Below are 25,807 nucleotides of genomic sequence, written 5' to 3'. Positions count from 1 at the left end.
TATGATGTGCATGTGTGTTTTCATCATGAAAATGGAACTGTAACTCCCCCTGGTCCCAAGAAATCAGTCCAGGACTGCCTCAAAAGTCTCTCTCTGCTGTGGCATCCTTTGCTTTAAGTTGTCATTTAGGCAACAAAGTAAAACTCATCATGTCTTTGGCGGGGGGTGGGGCGGGAACAGGTTGCAGTTTCTAAATGTTTTTAAGGAGACTGGCCACAAATTTAATCGCATTCCTTGGGAGTGTCCTGTCTCTCCTCTGACCGCGTATGGTTAGGAACGAATATAGGGCCAGCATCAGCCTGCCCCAGTCTGCATCCCAACTACACCAATCAGAAGTTGCTGCCATTGGGCAGGTTATGTGACTTCTGTCCACTTCAGTCTTCTCATCTATAAAAGGAAGATAATATTCGTACCTACCTCAGAGGGTTGCTGTGAAGGTTAAATGAGGTAGGTAGTGCATGTACTCTACTTGGCCAGAGCTGGCACCTGGGTACTTGTTGTAAGGCTACATAGGACTTGTTTTAATCACATATGATAAGACAGACACAGAAATGACTGGCACAAAGGAAGAAATTTTACTCACAGTTCCCCAGAAGCAGGAGGCCTGGCATGCCATTCAGGACCACACCGGGAAGCACCAGCTTTGGCCAGAAGCACAGGGAGGGAGGGGAAAATGTGCGCAAGAGCTGTTATTGTAGATTCCGTGGGAAAGAAGGGGTGAGGCAGAGTAAGCAAGTTTAGGACTGCCTGGTTTGAATAACTGCAGTAGGCCTGGGAGCACAGGGCACGTACCTGGCCCTGGGGCAGTTGGGGCAGGTGGATGGTGTCCCAGAGTGTAACTGTTCAATAAAGGAGGTGCCTGGTGAGCATGGGCTCTGGACTGGCTGGTGTGCATATGAAAGGCATGCTTCCAGGTTAGGTGTTTGCTATCTCCATAAATTAGTTAACCCAGTTCCTCCAGTGTCAGCAAGGTCCCAGATTTCAAAGAATCAACAAATATAGAAGAAAAACACACGACAAATACAATATTCTAGGTATAGTCCCTCAGGGATCTCATCCAGTATAATGGTTGTAAATACCCACTAATGGCACACAAATGCATATGCCCTGGCCAGACCTGTCCCTGACTCCAGACTCACATGTCCAACTGCCTCTCTGACATTACTCCAATTTCCAATGAGCTGCTCAAACTCAGCATGACCTCCCCACCACCAAACCTGCTCCTCCCACAGTCCTCCCCATCTTAGGAAACCGAACTCTAAATTTGAAGGTGCTAAAGCCATAAGTCTTGATGTCATCTTTGACATCTCTTCCAAAACAAGGACCAATTTTACATTCCCATCTGAAACAACAAAAAAACTGCACAAGATTTACAAAGCAATGGTTTTTAAGGTACTGGGCACCAGGCAATGAGGGACAGTGATTCCTATGATTGTCCCAGTTTACTGCACGAAGAGTTTCCAGGCCACAGTGCAGGGAAGGGAATGCCCAGAGGACTCCTGAGTTGAGGAGACAGAGCTAAGCATCCAGGAAGACCAAAGCAGCCAGAGTTTGCAGGACAGAGTCCTGAAGACAAGAAAGCTATACAAAGAAGGAACAGTGAAGATCTGCAGAGGATCCATCTCACATATTCAGCTGAGAACTAGTCAGAACATACTGATGGGAAAACTCCTGAATCCAGAAGAATGACCCAAAAAGACTAGGGTTAACAGTACCCAGGGCCCATATAGGGTCAATTTCCACCAGCTAGACTGGAAATTCTCATTATTCATGAAGCCCCAGAAGGGGATTGCCTCAGTAATCGTCAAATTTTATGTATGACAGGTATACAAGGGGGGGACCCAAAAAAACTGGAATTACCCTCTGGAGGACAGGCCCCGTGTAGTACAGGCTTTTCCCACTAGGTGAGTGTTTTAGGAACCCATTTGTATCAGTGGACCAGCTGGCATTTTTGTGAGAGGCTGAATTTGGCTTCAGTGAATTTTTTTTTTTTTTTTTTTTTTTTTGAAGACTCTTTGAACGCATTTGCCCATTTCATAATGGGTGATTTACAAGTGTACCTGCCCATACCATGCTGAGTGTTCAGCAGTTTTTGACCAAAAATGGCATGACCCTCCACCATGCTCCACCCTCATTATATACCTGACCTCGCCCAAGTGACTTTTTTTTTGTTTTCCCAGATGAAGAAAGTCCTCAAAGAGAAACGTTTTACCGATGTGAAGAAGGTGAAACAAAAACCAGCAGAAACACTCGAAGGAATCAAAATTGACAAGTACAAAACCTGTTTTGAGCAGTGGAGAAAGTGTCTCAAAGGTGTATTACATCAAATGGAGAGTATGTTGAAGGTGACTGAAGTTTAAACATGTAAGAAGAAATACACAACTTTTTATAAGTAAATTCCATTTTGGGGGGGGTCCCCCCTCATATATATAACTTTTTAAGAAATTAAACTGTTTTCTAAAGTGGTTGTACCATTTAAATTCCCATCAATAGGGTATGAGAGTTTCTCCACATCCTTCCAATTAGAATGACTAAAATGAAAAAGACTTTAAATCATTTTAGTCATTCTAATGATTGTGTAAAATTATTTCACTATGGTTTAAATTTGTGTTTCCCTAAGAGTAATGAGTTGAGCATATTTTCATGTGCTTATTTGCCAGCTTTATATCTTTTTGGTAAAATGTCTAAGTCTTTTGTCTATATTTTTTTAATTTATTGATTTGAGAGAAAGACATCAATCTCTTGTTCCACTCATTCATCATGTATGCATTCATTGTTGTATGTGCCCTCCCTGGGAACAGAACCTGAAATCTTGGCATATCAGATGACATGCTACCCAACTGAGACACCCGGCCAGGGCTGTCCATTTCTTAATGGGTTGCTTGTTTTCTTATTATTAAGTTGTAGGGATTCTTTAAATATTCCATATACAAGTACTTTATCTGACATGTGATTTGAAAATATTTTCACCCAGTCTGTGGTTTGTCCTTCTTTTCATATATATCAACAAAATCTATCATTTAGAAATTTCTCCTAAGAAAATAATCCAAGACATGAAAAAAAAAGGAATAGTTAAGTAAACTGTGTAACAGTTACTCAATGATATATAAAGTAGCCATTTTAAATGAATATGTAACAACATGGAAAAATGCTAAGGATAACACCTTAAATGAGACAAATATTTCATTCTATTAATAGAACACTATGGATATAACAGGAAAAGGTTAGAAGAGGTATATCAAAATCATACTGTTTGCATTGGTAAAATGATGGTTAACTTTTTTGACTAAATTTTTTTTAATGGTATTGCTTTATTTTTTATTTTTAAAAATTTAGATATAATTCACACACCATAAAATTTATCATTTTGAAGCATACAATTCCACAGTGTTTACTATATTCACTAAATTGTGTGACTGCACCACTAATTCCAGAATATATAAATTGTTTATTTTTTAAAATCAATTATAGCACTTTTTTCACACTCTACATAAATATCCACCATGAGTCTTTTAAACAAGATTCCTGTCTTCATTCAATCTATATCTTCATTAATAGATGATAAAGGTTGTGAACGCCCAAGTATGTATGTTTCTTATCATCTTGTGTCTTACTAACACCCAAGCTGTTAAAATTTCGTATCAAAATGAGGATCGCACTTAAGTTGCCAAATGATTTGTCAGCACAATGCAAGTATAAATAGGTCCCTGATCTGTAATTTTCACACACTCCTCTCCATAATCATTAGTTTCTACTTGAATTGTTGGTTCACTGTACCAGCATACGATATGAGCTGCTGGGGAAAACATCGTGTTCACAGCACACTCTGCAATAATGGTCCTTGGTAGTAAACGCATAGCCACTTACAGTGCATGAAGCCTTGCACGCACAGTCTCTCACCTGATCCAGGTAAGAGTCTCATGGTGGGTACTGTCATTCTCCGCACTGCATAGATGCAGGAATTGAGGCTCTAAAAAGTTAGGGGCCTTATCTGGATTACTCAGCCAATAAGTAGTAGATACAGGGTTTGAGTCATTATATTCTGATCCCAAAACCTATCCCTTTCTACTAAACTCTGCTGCCCCTCCTAATATATTGTTAAACATTCCTTATGTATTTAAAAAAAAAAAAAAAAAAACTCCAGGCAGCCAGTGTCTGCTATGATGGGCCCACCATGTTGTGCCCCCCCCTCCCCCCACAAGCTCACAACCTTCCCTCCCAGCACAGCTGAGCCTTGGCTCCATCCCACGGGCTGCACCACATGGCCGCCATGGCACCTGGCCATGTCTGGGCTCCCAGGAGCTGCTCCAGTAAGCCAGCTAGCAACACCGAGATTAGGAACAAATTCAGGAACACACAGGGACCTGGAAAGCATCAGTTGCACAAACAAACTGAGATTGGGGAGCCGCTGGGAGAAGGAAGCGAGGGAGGCCGGGGAGGCATAAGGCTCTCGCTGCAAGCACAGGATAAGGCCACAGCTCGGGCAGCCTGAGGCGGCAGGTCAGGAAGGGACAGGACACCGCCACAGTGGGAAAAGGGAACAGCCGCCAATGATAACCCTCCAAAAGTCTCCACTGTCTTTCATATGAAATTCAGCTCCTTCCAGAGGGCTACCAGGACCCCCATGATGCAACCGAGGCATGCCCTGGCCTCATCTCTTACCTCCTCACTCACTCGCTACCCTCCCGCCCCCAGTGATCAGTCAGCTGTGCCATCCTCTGCACCCCCAGCCTTTGCACAGCAGCTCCACAGTCTCACCACGCCTCTCCCCTTCTCACCTGCCGGAATTCTCTTCAGTCTGGACCCAGGCCTCCACCCCCTTCACTCCTCCTCGTCCTAACTGTCCCGTCCTCCTCTCCCCACGACTTTCCCTCTCACAGGTGATGCTACTGCTCCCACCATCCCTTGGAAATAACTAGGCTCCTGCCTACCCTGCAGCTCTGAGGCCATGATCATCTGCTCTGCTCGAGACCCAGACAACAAAATGCAGGAAAGCAACCCCAGACACGGCCAGGCTATGACAAAACTGTGACCCAAAGTGAGAGCAGGTCAGATAATGCAAGAGGTGACCATCATCCTGCAGGAGTCAGCTCAAAGTCCCTCCACCCCAGGTCAGACTTCAGAGACTATTGCGGACACCTCCTGACTGTCAAGGTCTCCCTGGGTGACCCTCAGGGTCATCCGAAGAGAACCACCACAGAGGGCCTGCACAGCTGGAATAAGACATGGAGGAGATCACAGCACAGATGTGGGGTCTGGGCTCTGACTGGGCCTTGCATTACTGGCCTACAGGAGAGGGGGCCATAAGGGAATGGGGGTGACGACACCAGCTGGGCATTGATGCCCAGTTCCTAAACTAGGTCAGGGATGGGGGGAACACACTCGCTTAGGGGATCGGCGATGGTTTCAGGGAAGATGCTATAATGATGTTCCCATCAGAGGGGAGACCAGGCAAAATGTCCCCCAGGGCCTCTTTCGGCAGCTGGTCTGTGGGGAACCACTTTGGGCCCCAGGGCTACATCACATGCTCCAAACCCAAACAAATTTCTTTGGGGTATGAAGTGTAACAACAAAAGCTGCTCCAGAACTACAGGCAGTTACAGATCCAGCCCCATTTCACACCTGGTTATTATACTGTGAGACTTTCCATCAGCAAACTACAAATTCCAGGAGCACTTCAAAGCCAGAACTTCCCAGAGCATTTGGTGGGGGACAAAGAGAAGCAGGGGGTGAAGGGTAGATACTGAGAGGGGTGACCATGGGAGGGTTGTGTGTCAGCATCCAGCAAGAATCTAGAAGGACAATGCAATAAAAATGTAACATTTTCCTTAAGTTACTAACATTTGTTAAGTATAGTACTCATCATGTGTTAAGCCCCAATATGAACACTGTGTATTATCTCATTTAGTTCCATAACCACTCAATAAAGTAGGCACAGTCATTATCCCCTATTTTGCAGGTGAAGAAGCCCATAGCCCAGAAACATTAAATCACTTTGCCAAGGGCACACAGCTAACTAGTTGCAAAGCTGAGATGTGGATCCAGAAGCTGGGTCCAAGACCACAGTGTTCTTTAACCACACTGAAATGCTTCTCAAAATGGCTGGACACTTCAGAAGAAAAGTTTTGAACCAGGACTCAAGAGATCTAGATTGTGGGCCAATTCTGCCCCTAACTTTCTGCCCCTTCTGATATAATACTGAACAAATCATTCCAGCTTTCTGGACCTCAGCTGGCTCATTTGTAAATGAGAGATTGAGCAGAATCAGGAATAGCAAGTGGGTGACATACAAGTCTCCCCTCTATTACTACACCCATGGTATACATCAGTCATCACTAATTGACCATAACGTGCAATCACTGAGCCCAGGTGAAGACTCACTTAGTCTCTACTCTGCACTAAGACAACTGCTACTTACCCATTGGAATTGGAAAACAAAACATACTTGCTTTCCCAGTGTTACATTGTTTCTAATGTGTCTTCTGACTCACAATCTACAACTGTTTACTGGGTTTCTAAAGACATTTTCATTCCAGCCCCACTCTAACTCCAGTTGTCCTTATACTCAGTCTTTCTTCTGCAGAATGGGCATTATGTTACATGTGATCAGCTTCACTTCCTTTGCTACCCACAATGAACACCACTCCAAACCAATAACCAATTTGAGTTACACAAACTGGATCTACTCTCGCAGTGGCCCTGTCAGGCCCTCTCTTGCCCTCTGCCTCAGTAAGGGAGCCCCATAAAGGAGAGATCATGACAGAATGAACGGGTACAGGTTGCTTTGCACTAAGCACTGTGTTTCCAGAAAATTCTAATTAAAATGCAAATACCCCCTAGAGGTGGTTACACAGGAAATCATTTTCTGTCATTGTCACCTTGGCAGGCATTTCTTTACCTGTCTGTTTTTCCAGCTTCAGCAACTGAGAGCAGAATTCTATGGAATGGGATAGGTTCCAAATATAGGTTCTGTTTAAGAGAAAGCCATTCAAAAAGGAAGTTGCAAGAGGAGGTCATCTGGGGAGGGGAGCTGCTAATGGCTGAGAAAGAGTAATGGATAAAACATGCTACACAGCTGCCAAGAATACTTGGTATTTTCATAGGGAACAGTTGTAGACCAAATAAATTAATCTCTAATGGTTGAATTACAAGCATCAGCAATGATTTAGAGATGTATTAAGAAAAGAAAGTTGTTCCAGCAATCCTGAAATCCCAACAGAGGAACTGATGTGAGTGTGTAAGCCCTCTGCAAACAGGGCACATAGTGCAAATTGAAGAGATTAATGATATGACTGGCAACTTGTGACTCTGTCTGCCAGTGAGCAAGCTTGCCCCCACACAGACACACCCAGATGCCCACAGGAGCCCAGAACATGCACTCTTTAGTCTGGAAAACATCCATTTGGGAATCTAGTTGCCAGAAAGACTAAAGAGAACCCTTCGCTCTGCGTGCCCCTTAATCACCCACACTAAGAAAATGCATAATTAATTTGTTCTCAACAGTTCCTCTGCGGCTGCAAAATTGAAGGCATTTCTAGAATGGCAATTGCAGACCAGAATAACCAATGTTCGTCTACAAGCAGAATAATATATCCAGCCAGCCTGCTTCCCTTCCCTTTCCTATCATCTCTGTTCAGGCCATGGGCCTAGGTGTGGGACAGGAGTCTCTCTTTTCCTCATAGCCTTGAGATCTTAAGGGCTGGTGGGGAGGAACACAAAATGAAACTCAGAAAGATTCAGAGAAGGAGGCCTCACTCTAAGAGGGAACAGGTACAAAGCTCAGGTGCAATGTTCAGACCAACAGGCATTTGGGGGAGAACTTAACACACATAGGAGTTAGATGAAGTTAAAGAACTCTTGTCAATTTCATTGTCACATGTGGTCAGCTCCCCTTTCTTGTCCACGGTGATGATGGCAAGAATACTTAGAAAAATATCCGTTGTTAAAGATGCACACTGAAATTGCAGGTGAAAAGCCATTTCTATAATTTAAAATTCTTCAGCAACAAATGAACAAACGAATGAATGAATGAATGACATCAATATGTTTTATATCTAGGTGCCAGGTATATGGTTCATCATATTATTCTACTTTTTTATTGCATTTGAAATTTTTCATATAGAGGTTTTTTGTTGTTGTTGTTGTTTAATTCAAAGGTATCCCAGCCTGCTGTTCCTAATCCTCTGGTGTTCCTCTGTTCTTGACCTGAGCCAGCCTCTCCCGTCTCATTGTGCACCACGTGTCTTATCATTCACTTTACTCCATCACACTGGCCTCCTTTCAGGTCCTTGAACAAGCCAAGCTCATTCCCATCTCAGGGCTGTTAGGCTTGCAATTTCCGCTTGCCAGGGCCAGCTTCATGGATATGCAGCAGGTACAGCCACTCTGAGCCCACACGCACAAGGGCCCCACACTTGTGATTTACTATGGAAAACAGAATAATGCCACCTCCCCCCTCCAACAATAAGGTCCATGATATGGCAAAGGGGAATTAAGCTTACAGATGAAATTTAAGGTGGCTAATCAGCTGACCTTGAGATAGAGAGGTTATCTCAGATTATCCAGGTGGACCCAGTGTGGTCACAATGCTTCTGTTAAGTGGAAGAGGGAGGAAGAAGAGAACTTGAGAGATGGCAGAGTGAGGATGTGGCCAGACATTGCTGGCTTTAAAGATGGAGAACGGGTGCCATGAGCCAAGGAATGCAGATGGCCTCCAGAAACTGATGCATTCATTTTAGTCCAATGAGAAGCATTTCAGACGTCTAACCTCCAGAACTGTAAGAGAGTAAATTTGTATTGTTTTAAGCCACTAAGTCTGTGATAGTTTGTCACAGCGGCAATAGGAAACTAATATAGTAGCTGTCTTGAAATTCTTAATTTTACCTTTGACTTCGTGTTTTGCAAGCAAAGCCTGATGGGACAGTGGAGCACCCATTGAGAGAGTCAGCTCACACATAATCCCAGCTCCCCAGGAGGATGCCCACTCCTCGTCGCCAGCACTCTGGCTCCTGGGCCTCCTCATGTCCCCCCACAACCATAGCTATTGTCTACCAGGGTGGTGACCAGGTTGCCCAAGTGAGAGACCCCTGCATTCTGCCATTGCCCTTCATCTCCGCTGACTGCAGACACAGGAAGGGTCAGGGTCATCCACACATCATTCAGTACCACTCCCCACCCCAGACTCACATCACTACGGCAAGTTCAACAGGTGACTTGGCAGAGACCTCTCAGCTACCCCCAATCCACGTCCTAAACACATCACAGCACAGAGGTTGCAATCTCTTGGCAGACTGCAGATTGAAGTACAGGGCCACAGGAAGGGGAGACTGATTGCCCCAGCCAGAGCCCCATATTTTCCTTTTGCAGTGGGTCCCAAAAATTACCACTCTGCCTGTTCCTCTAACAGTCTTCCCCCAGCTCTCCACTTGCTGGTTTTTTCATCATTTTTAGTTTCAACTGAAAAACACCTGTCAGAGGACCCTTCCCCAGCCCAGTTTAAGTCACTTTCTATCCCAGGACCACCTTATACCTCTTTTAGGGCACTCAGCAAAAGCTGACACCGCCTTGTTCACTGACATCACTGACTCTCTAAAACGCACTCAGTGAACCTGGTGTGTGCCAAGTGCTGTTCCAAGTGTAGTGGTGAAAGCAGCCAGCAAGCTGACTGGGCCCTGGCCCTCCTAGAGTGGATGTTCTGAGTTCCATCAATTGATAATTATTTCTTCTCCCCTCAAGAACAGAACATTGCACACCCAGCACCTCACACAGTGCCTGGCACATAATAGGTGCTCAATAAATATTAGCTGCACAATGGACTACATGAATGAGTGGCTTAGGTACTCTGTGCTGTGGCCAGGCATGGCATGGAGATGTCCCTCTTCATCCTCTAGAGTGTGGGGCATGAAGATCTGTTCCATTAGCAAAAAAAATTGGGGGGAAGGAGAGGCCTGGAGACAGACTGGGGGAGAGGGAGGGAGCAGTACCCTAGTTCCTGAACTGCATTGCCTTAAATTAGCTTCACATATGTCCCGCCATTATCAGTCAACAAGTTTATTTGTATATTTAAGTGAAGTTATTTTGCTAATTGGACATATGTCTCATGGTTCTACAAGGAAAAGTCTATTAACAGGCAAGAGCTTTGAGGGTAGTTTTATTCAGGGACAGGAAGGAAGCTGAGTAGATTTTAATTTGTTAGAAAATAGCCGCTTGGGGCCAAGACAGTAAAAAGCAGGAAATCAAGAACAGGCTATTTGATTATTACCGTTGTTAACAAGCGCCTCGATCACCCTTACGGCTACAGAGAGCCTTCCATCAACTTGATTAGTTATATTACAGCCTTCTCTCTACACTTGCTATTCCAGCAATTCCCATTTTGGAGACATGGCCACTGAGGCGAGAGAAACGCAGCTCGGCCAAGCCAGTCTGAGTCTGGCCTCACAGCCCCTGCGGCCTAACCTCCGGAGCACAGTAAGCTGTGAACATTTTGGAGTTCAAAGGGTTTCAGGAGCAACAGCAGAGCACTGAGGGGATGGGAGAGAGAGCTGGCGGAAAACACTGGTTTCTCAAGACTTGACAAATGGTTCGAACTCCCTGATACAGCATGGAAATCCACGTCTCGACTACTGGCCTGGAGGAACCCCACGGGGGCTCAGCCAGTCTAGACGAGAAAGCCATGATTAGTCAAGTGGTTAAAGGCACCAGCTCAGGAGCCACATTATTTGGGACAAATCCAAGACCCAGCAGAGTTGAATGGTGGCACCCCAAAAGATATGTCCATGTCCTAACCCCCAGAACCTGTAATTGTGATCTTCTTTAGAATCTTGAGAAGAGATCATCCTGGATTGACCGGGTAGGCCCTAAAACCAATGGCAAGTGTCCTTATAAGAAAGAGAAGGGAAGATGGAGGCAGAGATTGGGATGATGCAGCCACAAGAGTGCCTGGAGTCACCAGAAACCAGACATGGCCAAGAAGGATCTTTCCCTAGAGGCTCCAGAAGGAGCATGGCCCTTTGGCACCTTGATTTTGGAGAACTTTCTGTTGTCGTTGTCCCCCCCACCCCCAATTTGTGGTCATTTGTTATAGCAGTCACAGGACACTCCTATCCCTAATTACTAGCTGTGGGCCCTTGAACAAGTCACTTAATCAATCTGCCTCAGTTTCTTCATCTGTAAAATAGGGATAATAACAATAGTATCTACCTCATACAGTTGTTATGAAGTTAAAGAAGGTAATGGAGAGAGTACTCTTAGCACAGCATCTGTCCCTTAGTGTTCAGTCAATGTAAACACTTGTTTTTGGCATCAGAAGCCTATCTGGGAACTCATTAAAAACATGGCTTTCCAGGCCCCACTCTAGGATCATGGAAAACAAATCTTTAGAGTGTACAGTCTAGGAATCTGCACTGTATAAGGCTCCCCAAGAGACTCTAAATGCCTGAAGGTTGGAAACCAGGAGTGAGCTGTCATGTTTCCCTCTGTGACAGACAGACAGAACCTCTCCCACTTCTGGAAAGCTGCCCTTCCAGATACAACTTTACAACTGTCCTTGGTAAATCACTCCAGTACTATAAACTTATGCCCACCCTGAATCTGTCATCACGTAGCTTCATCCCACTTCCCCTCACCACCCTCCGCAGAGGTACAAACCACTTGGAAGCCTTTCAGTGGGAAGAGTAATCAGCACTGAGAAGCCCAGCTGTGGTTAGTCTGGGACAGGTGTGAGATGGATAAGAACAGGCAGCAGCTGGGGGTTTCTCCAGCTCGTGCTCCACTGGGTGCAGGTTAATGCAGTACCTCAACACAGTACTATCGCTGGGGACAGGGCACTCTGCCCTCCTCCAGCCACCACACGAGAACCAGGTGGCAGGACAGGTGGAGAGGAGCTCTGCAGCTGGAGGAAGCCAACCTTGTTGTCCAGGTAGCCTGTGTAGGCAAGGGAACTGTAGGCGCGTGCAAACAAGGAATTGGCTGATCTGATGCTCATGTTGATCAGGAGGGAGAGATGCCCCTCACACAGCAACAGCCCCCCATCACCGGGAATGCAGGGGCATATGTTGTCTCATTTCAGCCGTGGCCTTTGGAAAGAGATCATTGCCTCTGAGCAGCAGAAGCAGCAGCAGCAGCAAACACCATCCGATCAGGCAGCTTCAAGCTTAAAGCAGCCCCAGGAGATAAACAGAGCAAGCTAGGGGGAGAGAAGAGCTGGAAAGAGAGTAGCCAAACCCAGCAGGGCAGAGACCGAGGCAATGGTGGGTGCAAGCCAGAGTCTGGCCCAGCATCTATTATAGATAGTGCAGCCTGTGCTTCTCAAAGTGTGACAGGCACCAGTGACCATGTGCAAAAATGTGGTACAGGAGGCAATTTTGGATGGTACCCAGAATGCTTATTTGCATATGCATTAGGTCCCCCAAAAAGAGAGAGTTAGCCTATCAAATCTGTAATTTCACAGATAGTTTTCCCTAGAACAAAACCAAGTAATGGAAAAAGAGTCAACAGAATGGAAAATATCATGCAAACACATGAATGGCTGGTTATAAGGAAGTGCATAGAAATGAAGGCAAGATTGTGCTCCTGTCTGGTTAAATAGGGGGAAGGCTGAAATCAGGGAAGAAGTGCCCGGGGGGCTACAATTTGAAATAGGCCAGTGAGTTCAAGGGTAATCATTAAATTATTTTTTATACCTTTTCTTAGGTCTTATATATTTCACATGTTTTTAAAAAGACAAGAGGCCCTAGCTGGTGTGACTCAGTGGATTAAGTGCCAGCATGCAAACCAAAGGATCACCAGTTTGATTCCCAGTCAGGGCACGTGCCTGGGTTGCAGGCCAGGCCCCCTGTTGAGGGCGTGCGAGAGGCAACCTATCAATGTATCTATCGCACACCGATGTTCCTCTCCCTTTCTTCCTCCCTCCCTTCCTCTCTCTAAAAATAAATAAATAAAATCTTAAAAAGTAAATAAATAAAAAGACAAGAGGTATGCAGACATGGCAAGATGGGACATTGCTATTGGCCATGGTCCATAGGTCACAGGCAAGTCTAGAGCAATCAAGGGTTTTGTGTGGTCTACCTGGGAACTGCACAGTGAGCCCCATCTCCAAGGGAAGCTGGAGTCATGCCAAATTTTTCTCCAGGGTCCCCACTGATAGGAGTGAACCCCTTGATTTCTCCCCAGACCACACCAAGGCCCAAGAGCCCACTCATACAGAACTCTCCCCAAATTAGAGGGCTTTGGGCTCAGGGCCATTGTGCAGGTTTGCAATGTAGTACTCGGAGAGGTTTGGGTACACAGAAAACTAAAAAGGAGGTGCTGGGTTCAATGGCAGACTCCCTCCCTGTTCCAGAGACCTGGTCCTTAGATGAACCAACCAGAGCAAATTAAATGCAGCACATGCTCCTGCAGAAATTATCACAAACTCTGAAAAAAACAGTCACCAAGAGGGCAGGGATTCAATTTCCCTCCGCCTCTATGAAGAACACTGTCAGGCAAATGTTCCATGATGGCCAGCAAAGAGAGACAGAGGGCATGGAGGCTCCCTGAAAAGCTTCCATGCCAGGCTGACAGACACTGTGCATGCAAAAGAGCTGTGGAACAATTAGACACCACTGCTCCGGAGAAGACCTTCCTGAGCTTGCACTCCCACCCCCAGACTGAGTGAGGAGCCCTCCTCATGCAGGGCTCCTATCCTCATTCCTCATGGCTGGGAGTTAGCTGCTGTCAGGGGCCAGTGCTGAAAAGGAGACAAATCGATCCTCTGCAACTGGTGATTTTGTACCCACTTCCCAACTAGATTGTGAGCAACTGGAGGGCAGAGGACACATCTCATTTTCCTTTATATCCTCTGAGCCTGAGCCTCACACAGGGCCTGGCACACAACAGGCTCAGTCAGTGTGGGTGAAAATAAAATACCTGGAAGAATGGTGGAAAGACCATGTCTGCACATGGCCAGGACAGTCCCCAGGTTAAAGAGCCAGCCACTGCTGCAGCTCCCCTTGCAGAGCAACAAGATCTTTGAACTGCCAATCGAATTACCAGACTTTCAATAAGCTGGTAGTATGGTTATCCTCCAAACCGGCAGTTGTTTTATAGCTTAAGAGTTGAACCTCTTTCCCAAAGCACAGAGCAAGCACCTGCCAATTCCTTTAGAAGGACTACATCCCCCACACCCTCCCACACACACACACACACACACACACACACACACTGGGGAATGCAAACTCCATTTACTTGTTGGATTAACTTTGGTTGATTGAGTGAATGAGTAAAGGAATCCCAGGGAGGAGGCTCTATTGCCCTTCTTCCTCCTCTCCTTGTTTCCCAAACCCACCCCAGGCAGCACCACAGGCTCGGGGCTGACCAGCCTGGCAAAGGTGCCCTCCTTGAATAAATCTCTAGGGCCAGAGGAATGGAGCTGAATAAGTCACATGCTTACCCTTGGAGCTGGGAGTGAAGTGAGATATGAGTGGTTCCCCAAAAGAAAATATGGATGCTGCTTCTCAATGAGAATGATCCCTGAGCTGTAGAATTAACATATGTCCACTATACCCCAACCCCTCGGTCAGAATAAACTCAGTGCTACATCCTCCAGCCCGCCGAATAAACGTCTGCATCAGCCATAACTTCTTTCTGCCCTGTGGACAGGCCAGGTCACACGTCTCTGTTTATAAGCATCCTGAGCACCAGGGATCTCTTTCTCCAAAGCACCTGGGCCCCGCCCCACACCCTCAGCTGCCTAGCAAGGTGCCACTGCACACCTAGAAAAGACTCCTTCACGTTGGCTCCCACCCCCTCCTGATGTGGAGCTGAGTCACTGAGATGCCAGCCAGCTGAGCACCAACCTTGAATGTGCTTCTCGAAGTCGCTGCCTGCCAAGCCCATCTCCTGGCTCTGGCATACTCTGGGACCCGGGGATGCTGGCTTGACAGGTGAGATAATTATGTTTTACCCTTCATTCATTCCTTTATCAGTCACCTGGATGGTAACAGATAAGTGTTCTAATGGAAGAATACACTACTGCAGTATTTACTTATTCTCTTCAGCACCAGCTAGCTCCTCCTTCCAAGGCACAGCTCCGAGACAAGCCTACACCCGTTATCTGGTGCCAACTACCACGTGCTGCCCTCTTGTCAAATGCCAGGCTGTACTTTCCTTACTCATCCCCCAAAGCCGTCAACTTCTCCAGGAGCTGCAGCACCACTGCCTTTCAGATGACTTACACACAAAGGGTGACTGTCTCCATGCCACCCATCCCCCTGCCTGCTTTGGCCCTGTGCTCTGGCCTGAACCTCTCTGCAGAATGTCACTCTGGTGGGTTCCAAGTCCCCGGGCACTGGTGAGATGGACAAAGGAGGGCAGAGAAAAGCAGGGAGGCAGTAAGTCTCACCAACTTTGAGATATTCCAATACAAACTAACGTTTCATTCATTCATTCATTCATTCAACAAACCTGGGTACTGTTGTAGGTGCTTCAGACATGGGGAGACACACAACACAGACCAACTCCCTGTGCTCATGGAGCATACCTTTTAGTGGACATCTGACTTGTTTTTGATACCTCCTTTACATTTATGTTTCACAAAATAATCCTTAGTAAGTGGTATAACCATTTCTAGCCTACAGACAAGGAAAATGGAAGCTGCACAAGGTTAAATGACCTCCCCAAAGCTGAGGCACAAACTCAGATCTTCTGATTTCAAACCTTACTCTCTTTCTAGGACCTCGCCCAAGGCAAGGTTCTAGCAGGTAGAGCCTGGCATTGAAACAGACATTAAATCAACTCAGTCCTAGGCATCATCACTAGAGGTCGTCGTTGTCGTCGTTGGCAGCCGTCCGTCTCGAGAGACGATGGTGTAGCTTCCCAAGAGTCTATCTGCACCGCCGAGAATGGTTGTGCAGTCCGACTCGGGAGTGACACGGTATCTGTCTCCTCCCGTGTTGAATCGACATCTTGCGATGACGCTGGAGTGTCCTCTCCAGTGAAGCTGAAGCTACAGAGCCTGGGCAGGGTGATATGGAGGGTCTGCTGTTGCCCATGCAGCAGACCCCCCCTCTCTTCGCAGCTGAAGGGTCCAAGGGAAAGACGGAGTCAATACAGCTTGGCTTCAGGTGCGCCGCAGGAGTTGCCGGTGTTGACTACAACGTCAAACTGCCTTAGGGACTCCGGCTCCGGATTTTCTGTCGGGGTTTACTCCCTTAGCCTTTCCCCTGAAGAGGTATGCCGCAAGGCAGCGGAGGTTTTTTGGAGTCAGAGTTTTCCTTCTCTGATGTGCCCTGACTGGAAGATCGAACCAACTCCACTAGAGGTAGAAGACATAAAAAAGACAGACTTAATCTCTGATAAAACAGAATCTCTAATCTAAAGAGAAAGACACAACTACCGTTTGTGGCAGGGATAAAGAAGATAGAGCGATTAAATTCAAATAAGATTCTATCTCTGAAATAATACACAGGAAATAATGATTATCTCCAGGCAGGAAAATTGGGTATCTGAGGAACAGGGATAGGAGAATTATTTTGTATGTTCAAATATTATATATTTTGAATTGTGTACCATCTAAGTTTATTTCCCATTAAATGACACTTTGAAAATGCAATTAGCTAAAACCTGAATGTGGAAAATTCTGCAGGATAAATGATCTGGTTTCCTCAACAAGCAAATGGCTCAAAAAAAAAAAAAGGAGGTAGGGGAAACATAGATTTGAAAAGATTTAGGAAACATCTACCAAATGCAATATATGTACTTTGGATCCATAGTTGAACAATCCAACTTTTAAAAACATATTTTTTGAGATAACAAGGGAGATTTAAATGTGGACTATTATAAATTATTAAGGAATTATTATTAGTTTTGTTAGGTATGATCCTGGTATTGTGGTTAATTTTTTTTAAAGGTCCTTTTCTATTAGAAATACATACAAAAGTAGTTACACATGAAATAATGCAAAGCCTGAAATTTACTTTTAAATATTTAGGCAAATAATTATAATAAGTAAATGAATAAAAATAAACAAAGGAATAAATAAACAAAAGGGGGAGAAGATGAGACAAGATTGGAAAAATAGTGATTATTTCTGAAGCTGGCTACAATTCTGTTGGAGTTCATAATACTATTCTCTCTGCTCCTAGGGATGACTAAAATCTCCATAATGAAAAGTTTAAACAAAATTTTTTAAATTAATTATTCCACCCACCAAGGACGCTTGAGAAGAGGAGGATATGAACTGAGTGTAGAAGGATGACTTAGAATTTTCTAAGGGGCAAAGGGCATTCCAGGCTGAGCAAAGACACATAAATCTATCATAAAGCTCTCTCTGGAGGAACTAAAAGTATCTACATTTGACCCCAAACTCAACTTGCATCAACAAAAATGACCTCTTGCTTGATGCCCTAAATCTCTGGAATATCTAGTCACAGCATCAAAATCAACTACCCTATTCCACGTGAGGACAGTGTGTGGGGTCAACAGCTCTGCTCAGAGGCCTACAGGAGGCCCCAGTGCAGCCTTCAGAGGACAGAAAAGCAATTAACCTCTTTCAACTGGGTTTTGCCTGACAAAGCGATTTGGAAGCCAGCTGAGTTATCTCAGGAACCGAGCCTTCATCTCTCCTGAGTCATCCCAGACACTTGTGTTCCCCAGAAACACACACCAGTCTCCCTGACAGTACCTTGTAGTTCATAGCCCTGCTACCACAGGATCCAGCTTGATGTCAGCCTGGCAGCCGAGCCCATGGACACTAAAGTGCCCCCGAGATGGTCCTTCTCTCCTTCCTGCCCAGCCCCACCCTCAATCCCGACCTCTAGCAACACACAGGAAGTATGCTGGCTTTGCAGCCATGTCAGGACTTACTCAGTCCTGGCCTGGCTCAGATGGGTCCCATGGGTCTCTTACCTCGGACTGAAGCTGGAAGTACTCCTCTGAGCCATAGGGAACACTTCTCAAGGAGGTGAGATAGTCATAACTGATGACAGCTGTCTGTGAACCAAGGAAGGGGAAAACTTAGTGCCCAGACATCAAATATTACTCCTCTGCCAAAGAACTAAAGCTCCAGGCCCCTGACATAGCTAGGAATAGACAGTCCCGCCCCTAAGATGCTCTGACCCCAGCTCTTAGCCTGGCTGGCTTCTCCCTGCCCATCAGAGGTCTGCACAAATGCCTCTTCTGCAGAGTTCCAATCTAAATTTGCCCCAACCACCAGGAACTCTCAATTGTCTATCATAACAAACCACCACCCAACATTACCTTGCTCATCTGTTCCCTTGTATATGGACTCTCTCTCCTTTGCTAGAATTTCAGCTGTATAGGCACAGGGCTTGTTCTTCCTGTTCACCATCCTATCAGTAAATGCTCAGTAAACACTGGTTGAATGAGTGCTGTTGGATAAACTTATCGCACCTCTCTGTATCACAAATAAACATCATTTTATATTTGTGTTTGCCCTAATAGCATAAGTTTTTATTCTCCATCCCCGGCCAAGACTTCCAGTGAATCAGAAGATTACACACTCCCAGATAGCTCAGACATAGAGGAATGGTGGGGACTGCCAAGCCCAAACCTTCCCTTTTAGAATTCAGCAACGGAGGACCCTAGGAATTAAGGGTCTTACAACGCTGAAATGGAAAGGAGTTTGCTCCTTTGCACCTCCAAAGCTTTATTTCATTTGATATGTACTTGTTGAACACCAACCATGAGCTAGACCTGGTCACTAAGCGGTGAGGAAGGATGGTCAAGACCAGAACTCTGCCCTTTAAAGAAAGCACAGCCTAGTGGCTGATTTATGAAGCACCGGTAAAAACCTTCTACCCCTTTTTCCAACGACTCAAATCCCTAGGATTCCATCAGCCCTGCTTCCCCTCGGGCACTCCTCCCGACTCCCAGCCCAAGGGCTCTCTCCTGTGTCTGAGGTCCCACAGCAGCGGTCATCTGAGTCACTCATCTCAAGCCCGTCCAGAGGTTCAGGTTGTTTTCAACCCACTCGCATGAGCTCCTCTCAGTCAGGAGCTCCTTCAAAGCTGTGTCTAGATGAAACAATTTGTTTTTACTCCTTAAAGCATATAAGACAATGCCAGACCCCAAAAAGGCGCTCAGTAAACATGGAAGCCGTTTCATCATCCATGGCCTGCTTATCTGTCGTCTGTCTTGATTTTCTGACCCAGCGCTCCCTAGAGGGCAGGCACCAGTTTCCTCCCCTCTGAGCCAGGCCAGGGAGAAGACTTGACACAGCAGGCAGTAAGGAAATAGCTGGACAACAACCCGGACAGACTGTGCCTCAGAAGGTCCTTCACCAGGGGGAAGAAAGGATGGGTTCATCCTGCATACAGAGAGGAGGAAAGAAGGCATGAAGCGCGTGGTGACCTACCTACAAGCAAAGGGGACAATTATATAGGTCCGTCTGGGAAAGCCACTTTCCACAAAGAGGACATGTCACACCAGAATGATGTGCCTGAGCCACTGGAGAAAACCATTAATGGTCACATAGTCAACTCAGATTCTCTGTCAGTTCAGGGACGGGAGGGGATCCAAAGTCCTCCAAGGCCCAGATGCTCTGAGTATAAGCCCCACAGCAGGGACCATTCACACTAGCTGATGAGAAGAGAGAGAGAAACCAAGTTTTCTCACAGAATTTAATCAAAGCAGCAAAGCCTTCCTTCCAGGCATTTGCTGAGGCGCGCCACCCTCTGAACCTGTCCCTAAAATAAGATATGGAACTTAAAATGTAAAGCCTTTAAAGCAGAGATCCAACCCTGATTGGTGTGGCTCGGTGGGTTGGGCATTGTCCCACAAACTGAAAGGTAGCCTGTTCGATTCCTGATCAGGGCACATGCCTGGGTTGTAGGCCAAGTCCAGCTGGGGGAATGCAAAGGGGAACCAATTGAAGTTTCTCTCACACATCGATGTTTCCCTCCCTCTCTTCTTCCCTCCCTTTCCCTCTCTCTAAATATAAATAACTTCTTTTTAAATAATAAAACATAAAGCAGAGATCCTGTGCAATCCTACTCTCTTTAACTACAGGACGGCAGAGTCTATGCACACAGGAATATCGATCAGTATGTGAGGGTATATAGCCATGGCTGTGCAACTGTGTAGCGGGAGCTTCACACATGTAAGGGTACATGTGTATCTCCACATACATGTGAACAGCGTGTAGTCCTCTCCAGCCACAAATGAAAAAGCACCTACCGTAGCAACTGCTCTGCCCACTCTGACAGCACCAAAGTCATTAGGGTCCAAGTACTTGTTACCGTAGAGGTAGAAGCCAGAGGCAGCAAGAGCCATGCTGGTCCATGAAGCGAGCTTGACAGCCCTTCTGGCCATGTCCCCAGATCCTGCAGAAGGAAAGTAGAGAAAGAGGAACGGTTGAGTTTCATAGGTAGACCAGGATTCAAATCCAGGTTCCGCCACTGAGTAGGTTGTATGACCTTGGGTCATTTCCTTAATCTCATTGCACCTCAGTTTCCTCATTTGTAACACAGAATCATACCCAACTCAAAAGTCATTGGGATAAAATGAGATCATGTATATAAAATCCTCAGCATAGTACCCTGCACAAGTCAACTCTCAGTCATTCTTCCTTTGGCAGTGCAGAGCACTGTTCTAGGTACTGGGGACAAAATGAACGAAACAGAAAAACCTGTTGCCCAGGTGGTACTTAAGACTCTAGATGAGATGACAGATCATAAGCAAATAGACACAATATATTAGAATGTCAGCTGGTATTAAATGCCGGGGAGAAAATCAAAGAGGGTAAGAGGAAAGATGTCAAATACGTGATGAGGGATGCTGTTTTAGATAGGAAAAGCAGCGGAGCAGATCAACAATTGTTCCTGGTTACTTATTATGCCACCCAGCACACGCAGGCGTCATTAGCCCTCTCTGCCCAGGTCAGAAGTGGTCAGGCCACAGCCAAAATGGCAGCTGGTCAGAAGTAGCCAGGTAAGCCCTCCATGTTTGGCTGACTTTTGGTTAGAATAGAGTTCCCCTTGTCTAGACTGTGAGCTCTTTGAGAGTAAACACCATGACTGTTACAGTGCTGCAGGTGCTTTACGGGTAGGGTTTCAATGTCCACCAGCTGTTTAACCAAATCCACACTCACAGTCAGTGGGAGCAGATGGGCTCCTGCCACCCTGCTATCTTTTCCCACACTACTGCACCTGCCTCAGTCCACCACATGGCTACACAGTCACTCTTTGGGGCCACTGCACTCAATGGGCTGCTTCCCCTTCAATGCCTGGGAATTCTATCGGACTAACATCCTTGACCACAGCCGCAGCCCCCAAAGGAGCAGTGTACCCAGGAGAAGTGCACCACCAAGCCACATGCACGTGCAAACCTCACCCAGACATAGAGGAAAATTCAGGTCGTCACCTTGTGTCTTTTGCTCTGGACTCAGCCTGTAGCCATCCCCTCCCTCACTGCTCTGTGCCTCTGTTTCCCCTTTGTATGGAAACTATTGCTAAAAACAGCCTTGTCTTCATGTTCTATTTTGACTCGTGCCTCATAATGTAGCCACAGATTTTTTTTAAAGTAGTCACAAGTATGTCTTTTTCCACTTAACTTACATTTTATACTGTTTCTCTAAAATAGCACATAGTGATTACTTTCCATTTGCATTTAATATAATAATTTATGGATTCAGATTTAGTTTCACCATCTTCTTCTATGCTTTCAATTTTTTTTATCCGTTCTGTTTGACTCTTTCTGGACTCGGCACTTTTTAAAATAGCATACTCTTGATTTTCTTTATATTCTCTTTATTTATGAAAACTTCCTTGTCTCTACATCATTCTGCCAACATTTTTAAAAGCCAATGGTTCCTTTCAAACTAGGTAACTTGGTGGTCCAATGGGCCTAGATTTGGGTCCGGACACAGCCATTTACAAACTGGGTCAGCAGGGGCAAACTGCTCTCTGAATCCCATGACTTTGTCTATACAGTGGGGATGATAACAGCTGTGCCTATTTGACGGGGTGGTGAGGAATGAGGAAATCATGCAAAATGTTTGGCAAGGTGCCACCTACACAGTAAGAGCACAGTAGCAACCACTACTACCACCTCTGTTGTTATTATTATTTCCTCACCCAATGTCAGGCTTTGGTAAAGGATCTTATTACTCCCCAGCCTGTCAGATCCCAGGAGACTCCTGCATGCCCCACTTCTAACACCCCAGCAGGCCCTGCCTAATCCTACCTTTTCACCTTCATCTCTACACCGACAGTCTATAGTATTTTCTATCAAATGGGGTGGCATGCTCAGTTCGCCCTCTACCTTGTTTCTTCCAAGACACAGATCCCCAATCAGACCTGGAAGCACTGAGTGCCCTCAGCTCCTTTCACACCTTCCTTCTTCCAGATCATCAGTATGAAAAGGTCCAAGAGAGGTGATCTAGGGATCTTCCTTGTGGGGCCTGCAGAGAAGCCCATGTTAAGGATGTAGTATGAGACCTGGCCAAGTGGCTAAGTTGGTTGGAGCATCATCCTGTATGCCAGAAGGTTGCAGCTTTGATCCCTGGTTAGGGCACATTTCTAGGTCGTAAGTTCAACCCCCAGTCAGGGCATGTATGGGAGGAAACTGATCAATGTTTCTCTCTCACATCGATGTTTCTCTCTCTTACTTTCTCTCTCTCCCTCCCTCCCTCCCTTCCTCTATCTCTGAAATCAATAAACATATCCTCAGGTGAGGGGTTTTTGTTTCTTTTCTTTTTAAGGGAATTGATCCCTTAAAAAAAAATAGAATGTAATATGAGTGAGAAAGAGTCCTGGCTCTACTGCTCACCAGCTGTGACCTTGAGCAGGTCACAGCCACTTGGAGACTCCATGTAATCATCTACTGGGTTGGCCAAAAAGTCTGTTACATTTTTTTCCATACGATGGCTCTAGTAGTGCTTAGTTGTCTTGAACTTCATTCAAAGCAATTTTGTTAGATTATATTGTGGCAGCTGTCATATCAACGTTGATTTTTTTAAAAAACTTATCAAAATTGGTGAATTTTTGTGCAGCCATTTTAATATCAAAGATGGAAGAACATACTCGTGTTCAGCGTATTATGCTTTATTATTTCAAAAAAGGTAAAAATGCAACTGAAACACAAAAAAATAATTCATGCAGGATATGGAGGAGATGCTGTGACTGAGCAAATGTGTCAGACATGGGTTGCGAAGTTTCTTGGTACTATTGACATTTTGGCCAAATAGTTCTTTGCTGTGGGGCTGTCTTATGGATTAGAAGATGTTTAGCAGCACCCCTGCCTCTACCCACTAGAAGCCAATAGTGGGAGATAGCCGACATACTCAAAATATCCAAATCAATAGTTACTGGTGAAAATGAAAAATGTGTCTTCTTTTTACAGAAAAAACATAACAGACTTTTTGGCCAACCCAATACAAAATGGAGCTCTTGATAGCACCTACCTCACAGGTCATTGTGAGAATTAAATGATATGCTGCTTTAACATAAGGCCTAACACGCTCAGTAAATGAGACTTCCTTACTGTTTTGTTTTTTTTTAACTTCATTTCTTCTCTGAAAATCTGAAGAACTTACGTAGAAGAACTTCTACCACCTCAGTGTCCAGGATTTGACACAACCTTGTACAATAAATAAAGGAGGCCAGCAAGGCCATTACACCCTGCCTGAACCCCTCAACTATCCCAAACACTTTCCCGCATTCCACCTAACCTTTACTGCCACTCAAGTAATCACCACAAGTACATTCGCGTCGCTCCTGCCTCCCCTCCACTTACCAAAAAGCCCAAATTCTCTAGCAAGACCTTCAAGGTCCCCACTACATCCTCAGCCCAATCCACCTTTCCAGCTTCATCTCCCAAAATAGCCCTCCACACTTAATCCCCCATCATCCTCTATGAAGCCTTTTGGGAGCAAACCACTCAGAATTCATTGTTCCTTCCTCTCTGGTCTTATTATGTGCTGCTTTTATCTGTAATTATCTGGTCCTATATCTGCCTCTTCCACTAGATACAAAGGGTACAATTTGCTAATAAATAATTCTGCTAATAAAAATACATGATTGAACCAGATTGTGGTAACTTACTGTTGCAATTTACTGTTAATGTAGCTCTGACATTTTTTCATAATAAACCTTTTCAGTAAAAAAAAAAAACATGATTGAATGAATAACTGAGACAATTTTTTCCCCAGTCTATTCTAAGCATGGAAACTTCAGTCCAACTGTGCATTCCTCTGCTCTCAACTCGCCAATGGCTCTCACCTCACTCAGATAAAGAGCCAAGGCCTTGGCATGACTTATAAGATCCTACCTGCCCTGACTGTCCAATTCCCTCCAGGGTCTCAGCCCCTTTCCACCTTCCCCCTGGCTTACTTCACTCCAATGGTACTGACCTTCTTGCTATTCCTCAAACATGCCAGGCACCTTCTGACCTCAGAGCCTTTGCACTTTCTGTTCTCCCTGCCTAGAAAGGGAGTCAACAAACGATATCTATCAAGGGCCATATATATAGTAAATACTTTTGGCTTTGCAGGCTATAATGTCACAACTATTTCAACTCTGCATTGTAGCTCAAAGCAAAAAGCAGCCTAGATGATAAGTAATGAATGTGACGAAATTTGGCACTCTAGCTATAGTTTGGCTTAGCTCATAGGAGGTATTTACCAAATGAATAAATCAATGAATGAATAAACTATACCCCATGAGCCGGTGCAGAGCCAGTAATAACATAGGTCCCCAGCGGAGAATCACATAGCAGGGCTGACAACTGGAGAGTCATCCTCCTCTGGTACACTCCCAGCACCAGATCCCAGCCCTTGCCTTCTCTAAGCCCCATCTCCTAGTGCACCATCCCCCATGTCTGTCCCTGTAGGTGGTGAGGCCACCCTTAGCCTTGAGACAACCTCTGGGTGGGGAAGCGGCGAAGCAGACACAACCCCCAAGACCTGGTTTTCATGCAAATGTCCTCAGTAATAAAAGAGATGGAAATTGAAAAACATAAAACAGATGATATAGGAGCCAAACTGTGTCTAAATTGACTGGGGCTGGAGTTTTCCATAAGGTGTCAGTGAGTCTTTAACATGCAAATGAGTTCTTCCCTCCGGGTATTTTAAAAGACCCTGTCAGCCAAGAAATATGCCTGTCCATGAAAAACACCTTTCATTATTAATCCCTTTGCTAATGAATCACCTGCCCTCTTCTGTTTACTTGCCTTTTTGACTTTCACCTGAGTTCTCTCTCATAATAGCAAACACTGGGGGACTGGGGTGGGGGGGCAGTCCTGACACCACCAAGACCCTAAACCTAATCATTATATCAGATTAGCAATAACTAACCTTTGTAAAGCCCTTTGCACTCATTATCTTATTAGATACTCTGAGTGAGATGAGATAAATATTATTATCAGCCCAATGTAGAGGGCAAGTGATTTGCTCCAGGTGGCTCAGCTAGTATGTGCTTGGGCCCCTTTCTCTGTGGCACGTGGCCTCCTTGACAGCCACTTGCAGACATCCATTCACCAACATTCTTACCACCATTCGCAGGTTAACTGCATCAATCACTGTGGACAGGACTATGATTTCTGACCCTCTATTGCATCCAAACAATGCCAGGCACGTGGGAGATGCTGCTTGGAGCCCTGGAAATCAATAACATGTCACAAGAGCAACTGATTCTGTGAAACATTTAGGAGAGCTGTGTAATTGTCAAATCTATGATAAGATTGGAATCCATCTCATCGGGCCATAGGGAACACCCCAGTAGGTGATGAAATGAGCCAACAGAAAGTCTGCAAAGTTCTACAAATGGGAAGTTAATGGTCAAATAAAATACCCATTCCCTGGACAGAACTAAAC

At 45.4% G+C, this 25,807-nt stretch overlaps 1 protein-coding gene across 4 annotated transcripts in view; it reads right to left on the bottom strand.

Moving 5' to 3' along the window:
• Positions 1–25,807, bottom strand: part of ADCK1 (aarF domain containing kinase 1) — a 109,571-nt gene that overhangs the window by 80,581 nt on the left and 3,183 nt on the right. For 2 of the 4 annotated variants that reach the window (XM_090271246.1, XM_090271245.1), the window contains exons 2-3: positions 20,173–20,318; positions 17,884–17,967 (exon numbers count right to left, since the gene is read on the bottom strand). In XM_090271246.1, coding sequence (XP_090127372.1) covers positions 17,884–17,967; positions 20,173–20,307 — 219 coding nt within the window. In that variant the 5' untranslated portion in view covers positions 20,308–20,318. Of the gene's footprint in view, positions 1–17,883; positions 17,968–18,234; positions 18,385–19,735; positions 19,805–20,172; positions 20,319–25,807 lie in introns of those variants that run through there. The other 2 variants (XM_090271248.1, XM_090271247.1) reach the window with 2 other exon arrangements.

The sequence above is a fragment of the Furipterus horrens genome, unplaced genomic scaffold (assembly GCF_987537825.1).
Source record: "Furipterus horrens unplaced genomic scaffold, mFurHor1.1.pri manual_scaffold_3, whole genome shotgun sequence".
Lineage (NCBI taxonomy): Eukaryota > Metazoa > Chordata > Mammalia > Chiroptera > Furipteridae > Furipterus > Furipterus horrens.
Note: the sequence above shows the minus strand (reverse complement) of the source record. Positions and strands in the feature narration are given on the sequence as shown.